Source organism: Gossypium hirsutum, mitochondrion (assembly GCF_007990345.1).
Source record: "Gossypium hirsutum mitochondrion, complete genome".
Lineage (NCBI taxonomy): Eukaryota > Viridiplantae > Streptophyta > Magnoliopsida > Malvales > Malvaceae > Gossypium > Gossypium hirsutum.
Window position 1 is genome coordinate 371,173 of NC_027406.1, and position 8,043 is coordinate 379,215.

At 45.1% G+C, this 8,043-nt stretch overlaps 1 protein-coding gene across 1 annotated transcript; it reads right to left on the minus strand.

Annotated features, from left to right (window-relative positions):
- Positions 1 to 306: 306 nt before the first annotated feature.
- Positions 307 to 2,043, minus strand: ccmFN (cytochrome c biogenesis FN). Its single transcript has one exon. The coding sequence runs from the start codon at positions 2,041 to 2,043 to the stop codon at positions 307 to 309; it is 1,737 nt and encodes a 578-aa protein (YP_009153939.1).
- Positions 2,044 to 8,043: the final 6,000 nt, after the last annotated feature.

Sequence of the window (8,043 nt, forward strand, 5' to 3'; positions counted from 1 at the left end):
GTAGGCCTTATTCCGCAGATCAAAGAGCGACGTAATTCCCTATTCATCCGAAGTAGTATTTTAGTATAGAACAGAGGCATTCTGGGCCGACTACTATGACTACATGCGCATCTAGTGCAGTGGCTTGGGAGCAAGCTACCTTGACCATCTTCCGAAGTTCTAAATAATCTACTGATCAAAGGCTGTAGGGGCGGACTGCTCTACATTCAGCCACGCCACAGTGACCCCCGAAGCGATCTTCTTCTATTTGCGGGACGAAATCCGGCAGCCAATTGCTGGCTCTGAATAACCAGCCCAGCAATAAGTTCAATTCTTCCATAACATAACGGGGCGGGGTTGCGCGCGAGCCGAGTGACGTAGGTGCACAAGAGTACTTCGCGCCACAACCATCTCTTTTTTATAGGTTATACGGACCGATGCCTGCTGCTTCATCTGGGAGAAAAGAATCATAGATATGCCGGTCATTAGAAGGAAGAACCGCCATAAAAAGATTCCTCGTGTATCATCTGTAGCAAAACTATGAACGGGAGCTAGCAATCCGGACCGTATTGAAAAGGTTCCTAAGACACAGCATGGAAAAGTCACAATATTAAGAAACGAGGTCCAAGAATGAAGAAGGGGTAGAATTACTGAATGAATACGAGCTGTGGCTAATACCCGAGGCATAAAAGAAGCATTTTCTACGGGATCCCGAAACCACCAGCCACCCCGACCTAATTCATGATAAGCCCACCAACTTCCTGGCAAGATGCCTACGGTTAAAAACCACCAACATGTCAAGATCCAAATTCGAATTGGTTCCTGGTCTTGGTCAGATACCACTGTGTTCGCGGCGGCGGTCCAACAAAGAGGCGAAGTAGTGGTATCTTTCTTTCCATTACGAACGACACGCTTCGCCTGCTCCCTCCACGTGTCCACTAGCGCTCCTGTCCAGCAGAGCGAAGAGAAGGCGAAAAAGCGCCGCCGAAGCAGCATGAGCGGGCTTCTATTGCTACGTAACAATAGAGCAGGATAGCATTTTGCGCCCACATGTTTGAATTTGAGGGTAAAAAGCTCGCTTGTTATACGGGATCCGACGCATCCAGCAGAGCAAAGCAGCGTTCCATTCTTTTCGGCGGCATCCTTCCGCATTGGCGGCGAGTGGAGTGCCACAATCCCATTCATCATTTTTGATCTACATAAGCCAAAGCCCATAGCACTGGCGACGTCTCCGGCATAAATGCAAGGAGGATGTATAGCTGATATAGGATCTTGTGGAACAGGATTTGATTCCGCAAGCGGTTCGGTACGAACGAAGAAATTTCGAACAAAAGGATCGGAACTCACTGATAGGAAAGGAGAGAAAAACAAAGCAATGCCAAGAGCTCCGTCAATCCGCTGTTCATCAATAGACGAAGCTCTCTCTTTATCATCTCGTGCCAGATGTAACAAAGGATGAGTCCTTTTTCCTTCTCGCGAACCACGGGAGCGCCTAGCGCCCAGAGGAGAAAAGCTCATTTTCCTTTCAGGGTAAAGCGGCGCATAAAAAAGGGCTGGTCCGTCAAAAGTCCGGTTCCTTCGCGAACAAAGTTCAGAATCAACAAAGGTTCGTAGAACGAAGGGAGTGTACAATTTTTGTGCAGCCCCACTTTTTTGTTCGTAACGAGGGAGAGATAGAATGGAGTTCTTCACGAAGTTCGAGACAAAAAAAGAAAAAATAGTTTCTCTATGGCCTCCTCGTTTTGAGACATTATGCCTTTGGGGTCGACCCCGGTAACAAAGAAGGAATCCATAAAAATTTGGGATCCGACACCATGATAAAATACTACCCTCATGATTAGACCATGTCCCTGAGATTTGATAAAAGAAAGGTGCATTAGCGGTTAATACGTTGTAATTGGATAAGTTATTAGGAATATGACGGAACGAAAGACCAAGGAAAGAAAGAAGAATGCACCAAAATGCAGGTGCTGCACCAAACGCTGGTGGTTGTTTCTTGTTGTAAGTGAATGCAACGAAAAGACCCGGAAATAACGAATAATGAAACAATTCATATATTGGCATTTCGTGCTTATTTCTAAAATTCTGCTTTGTTATTCCCATCATCCGGTAACCACAGGATGATCCACAAGAAAGGTGGCAGGATTCGAACCTATGGCCGGCCCGACCCTGACCTGCGGGGTTGGGTGGCCGGCTCCGCACCTCGGTAAGCGCTAAGCTATAGAGTCAGTATCTATATCGGTCCTAAACCTTACCTTGAGACCTTGCTTTGCAAGGACAAAAAGGCCTGGGATCGTACTCCGCCCCCTCTTAGATCGTCTAAGCATAGAGCTTTTCCAAGGACTCTTCCCCCGTGGCGGTATGCGGATTTTCGAGGGCCCGAGCTCCCCGCCCCATCCAATCTCCCGTTGGATCAAGGTCTGCCATTTGTTGGATAATCTCAACCTTGACCTCGAAAAGATCTTCGGCTTGAATACGAGCCATTTGTATGACCTCGGCAGAGGGAGAAGAGTTGTTCGCCAAAAGGCGACGTTGGATGGATAGAACGCAATCCCCCCTATAATTTCATCTTCTTGATACGGATAGGGGGCTACTGGGGGGTCCGATTAGATGGACCAGCTTCCTCCCCCGGGGAAGCGACTGGATTAGCGGGGGGCGCAGGCCTTTCTTCTGGCTGATTCACCGATGTGCTCTCGGGTTCGGTTTCGGAAAAGGGCTCCAATAGGACCCGAATCCCGAAAGAATCCTCGTCCCGCGCGGACGAGCTTGACGCGCCCGAAGCGCCTGACGGAGCCATTGTGGTACCCCAGCTTCCGGTCTCGCTATCAAAAAGAAAAAAAAGCGTGGCCAAAAAGAGACCTCCGGTCCACCACCCGAGCCGACTAAAGAGGAAGTGGAAAGATTTTCCCAATAGGAATGCTTTCACCCTCACTAACAGGATATTCAAATCAAAGTTGAGTTGAATGAGACAGTAGCACACAGCCAGCAAGAACAAAACTATCGAAATTCTGACCCAATAATTAGACACTCGAAGTCCTTGAAATATAAACGTAATCCTCAAAAAATTTTCCATTTTGATTGCCCCATTGGGGCTTCACCACAAAAGGGCTATGGGAGTCGAACCCAATTCTGCCAAAACCCCCGATAAGCAAAAGCAAGAATGAAACTGGCATACCTTTCATCTACCTCTCTTGCTTCTCTTATGAAATTGATAGTTAAGATCATCTACCTTTTTCATACCTAAAAGCAGCCTCTCTCTTATATACGTTAGGACCAAACTCAACTGATTCACCTCAAGCAATCACGGCTTCTTCAACGGGTGAAGAAGTAGAACTTTCTTTCGCCTGGTTACGATCCGATCTGTCTATTCTATGAAATTTCGAGTTAGCGCGGAGTGGGAAAAGAAAGAGAGAACAAGCGTTATCGCACAACCCTCGAGGCGAATCTATCTATCTAATAGCGGTCGATTAGCGAAATGAAATCAATGGCACAGCGTCCGATTCGATCACTCTATCGAGTAGAAGTACAGGGATGATTCAATCGATTCCTCCTTGAAGGTTTTAATCAAACTACCTTCCTGATCTGAGATGAAAAGGCAAGAAATTTGTTAGCTTTCTCGGCTTAACGACTCTTCGGCTTAAGGAGTTTACTACTTACAAGGCCTATATTTCTTAAAAAAAGACGAGATGAGATCCTGTGGCCGAAGTACCAAACCCAAAAAGAACGAGTTGAATCGGATTCTCGCTCAAAGCCTATTCTCGAGGCACTCTTTCTCTTATAGCGGAATTCCCCTTCACTTGCCAAACCTTCTTCTTCCTGGTCCTATCGAACCAGACACTGAATACCTGGCCTTACCCAAGCCCAAGTCTAGTTTCGAATCTAGTCTCGGCATCAATCCGTGAAAGCCTTCAAGCTCAATCCCTTCCTTCTAGGCTTCCCCGCTCTTTGGGATAGCAGAAATACTAAAGATCGTGGCATCCCTCAGTTCCTTTAGCACAAGCCATTACTTAACTAAATTACTTTTATAGTAAATACCTTCTCTTCCTCAAGCTAGTACCAAAAAGCCTATTCCGAAAGCCGTCTTTCAATGCCTGTGCCCCAAAAGAATGCTAGGTTCAAGGGTACGCACCTACTAGCTGCGAGCCTAAGATCAAAGGCAGTTCCAAAAAGGAGTTCCCTATTTCCAGCTTGATAAAGTTTAGTCTCAGTGCCAGTTGTAAGGTTAGGAAAGCCAGGTATGATGAAATCTTCTTTTCGAATAGGAATTGATTCGATGTTATTATTATAATATGAAGATTCAACTGAATATACTGTTTTCAAGAAGGAATCGCCATCACCAGTGGAAGTTGAACCCGGCGATCTCTTCCTCCTGAAGTATGGAAAAAGGAAGAAAAACCAGTCAACCACAGGGAAGGAAGGACAAGAAAGGAGGTATAGCTCAAGTTTCTTGCCTCTTCCTCAATCCAGTAGCGAGGTTTCAACGAGTTCTTTGTACGCGTGTAACGCCAGTGCCGATAGCCTCTTCCCAAAGTCGGAAGAAAGTATTTACAAGCATCAGCGGCCAGGCAGAAAGCCCCTGTTCCCTACGGAAAGGTTCGATAGCCACTTCAAAGATAGAGTAAGGGCGGATACTAAAACCCTACTAATTAATAATTAATTTAATAAGGCGGTTCAGACGTTTTATAAGACCTTTCTATCAGTGGTCCACTTTCATCCAGCTTGAAATAAACATCCCCGCCTCTCGTCTAACTCGAGTTGCTCCGCCCCTTTGGCAGTTAAAGTAGCTCGCTTCAAGAAGTAAGATCATATCATAAGGGAAGGTATGTTACGAGCAGAAGTTCTCTTTCTAGTGGAAGTAAGAGTAGCAAAGTTAGGACCGCATATAATAGGGGGTGCGAAAGAAATTAGATTCCCCAGAAGTTGTCCAGTTGGGAAAGCCAGAACTCTTGTAAACCCGCTTGATAAAAGGTAGTGGTAGGGACAGTCTCAGTACCACTAAAAGTGCGATAGTCCTTCAAGCAAGGGACTTGGGCAAACAAAGTCCTTACTCGTATTCCACCAACTACTCGTGTATCGTATAGAGCTTTTTCCTATCCTTTCTGCATAGACTTGCTTCGCACCTGTGTCCAAAGCCAGTTTTACTCAAGAGTAAGAATGATAAGGCATTTCGCAAGCTTGAATCCCTATAAAAAGCCCCTTAAAGCTTTAGCCTGAAAAGAAAAGTAACCTCCCCCCCCCCTCCAAACTATTCTAGACCAGTTTCAGTCCCAGCGAGTGAGTCAGTCAATCCTGTTCGAAATCTAGCGCCCGCTCTCGCTCCAGTATACGTGTAGGGGAAGCACCAATGAAAGTTCACCTTTATCGTTTCCTTTGCTCTTAGAACCGATTGGAAGGAAGGCAGTAGCTCCTCCTACATACGAGTAGGGATATTCTGAACTAAGGTATGATTCTATTTTATTTTCCTTTGACAGACAAAGTTCTAGTAGCTTATTCCATTTGTAAGGTTCGATGAAATCTTCTTAGATTCATCCTTTCCCAGTTCTAGTTATTGTTGATTCAAGCTCTCATCTCAAGTAAGCAAAAGTAGGGAATTGAAAGAAGTGGGCTCGATCAAAATAGAGTTTTATCCTATTCATTGCTTAACATTTCTAATCAATCAAGCCTCTCGCTTCAAAGCCCGTCCTTGTGTATCCTTCAACGTCTGTCCCAGCGATAGTATGGTCCCGAACGAGAGAAGACCAACCAAGCCAGCCCACGAGCGCTATTGATGTTCGAAAAAAGTCTCAGTCCCAATTCGTTTTCGAGAGTCCCTGAAGCAAGGAAGCGTCTCTTTCCATAGCCCTTAATTAATGGTTTTTTTTTTTGACCCGTAAAGCTAGGAAGATTGCTTATGCGAGTAGGGCTTTAGCAGCTTTTTTAGATGTTATAGATAGCGGTTGAAGTTGAAACGAGAATAAAAGTATGTACGAGCGGAAGTTTTCATGCCAGCAAGTGCCTTTGTTTCGGGAAAGGCCAATACCCTTCTTGTAGTGTATAGTGGGGAATCCAGTTGAAGCTATACCGTAGTGGAGGTAGAGTTTAGTAAGTAGGCCTAGTTCCCTCCTTCCCATTTCATAACAAGTATAGCCAGCTCTATTGCAAGCCCGGACTTGTTTACCCGGAAATAAGTCCAATAATAAGCTAGCAAACCAGCTCCTGTCATGTGCGATAGTCCCGGAAGTACGCCATAAAGTAGTAAGCCAGCTAAGAAGTTATGCTTTTAGTCCGTTAGTGATAGTAGGAATGCCATTCAGCCAGTAGGAATTCATTAGGTCTTCCAAGCGAAGGAGTAGCAATCCGGTTCAAAGCCAGTAGTACGCTTGTTAACACGTATGGGATATAGAATCTTTTTCCTAGTAGGACGGTCTCAGTCCATGGCCTTTCGCCTCTGAAAGCGTCCTTCCTTCTCAATGCCCGGGCATCCATCCAATGCATTCTTTTCGATCTTGTACCCACGGTACACTGAACACCAACCCAATAAAAAGGAAAAAAAAACTACAAGCAACAGAAAGCTTTTTTTCTTTTTCTTTCTTTAGGATAGCTTCTCCTTACTGATCACTTACTTACAGTCCTAATTCATAATTTCTGGACAAGATTGTATTGGCAGTACCGGAACATGCCGCGTTGAGCTTGGTTCCGAGATTCTAGTCTACTTCCTTAATCCTAACATCAGCGCTTTCGGATATCACCTACGATATTTGTGATGAGTCTTTGGAACCTGATATCCTTCTTCTCACTTGTAACTGACTGACTGAACTAATAGGGTACCACTTTCCTTCATATTCTTTGCACAACCGTAACTAGCTTCCAGGTAGCTCTTTCGCCCCGCCATTCCTTCTTCTCTTACTTGCTTGTACCTGACTGCCGGATACTGTTCCTGTCCTGATTTACTGATTTCTCTTCTCTTCTTTGAATGCACGAGCATTCAAAGGTGGTTTACTTACTTGTTATAGTAAGGACCAACTGTAACTCCGCATTCATTAGCTCTTAAGCCAGTGAATGTGAATTACAGTGAGTAGCAAGCAAGCGAACGGAGCGTAGCATAGTTCGCGATAAGCTAGTCAGCAGGAATAGCGGCCTTTCCGCTGCTAGGTCTAGTCGGCAATTCAGCTGCTAGGATGAGGGACACGAACGCATTAAGAAAGCAAGTGAACTCCCTCTAAGCAGTACAGGTCCTTCTTTCGTTTCCGCTGCGAGGTCTTTCACCCCACGCCAACCAAAAAGGCAGGTTCATCAACCCCGCGAGGGTAATTATTTCGCTTCTAGAGCGCTCAGCCCTGTGTCAGAAAGAGATTGAGGGCACATTCCGGCTAAGAAAATGAGTGAAATCCGTTTTTGCATAGCTTGCATTCTCTTTATTCGCCAATGAACATCTACCTTTCGTCTGTAACGTGCATTTTTTGCTTTATTTAATGGATCTCGAACTTGAGTGAAAGCCAATGCGTTTTCCGAAAGGGGGTCTTGAAAAAAAAAGGCCTACCCCTTGGCAGGAGATGTTGAAGTTGCGCATGAAGTAGTCTCTATCTCCCGGTCGGAGACAAGGGATGGATGTCGCTAGGCTAGGTCAACTCTATCATTGGTTTAATTATCCCTATTTCGATCACTAGAAAAAGATATGTGCTACTACTATCCCGATGCAGCGAAGCTAGGTGGTGCTATTATGGCGGGGGAAGGGTCTACTTCTGCTCCATCGGAATGCTTTTGGTGGCAGGTCTTTCTATTACCGATATGGACCTCACTAGCGGGTCTCATTCTGTACCTAGGTAAACGATCTATATAACTAAGGTCAGTATATGAATCTGCTGCGTCTTTTATCTCTGGTGTTGGATCACCTACTCACTACTGCGCTGCGACAAGGACTGGAACTGCCTCCGCTTTTGGACCTTTGATTAATTAACATCTCTTTTGTTTATTGACCTCCTATTTCTTTGTATTAACCCTAAAAAACAAACTGGAGGTCAAATTCAGACTTTAGACTGCTGTTCAATTATTTCATTGTCATTCTCGATCTAACAAGAATGGAAT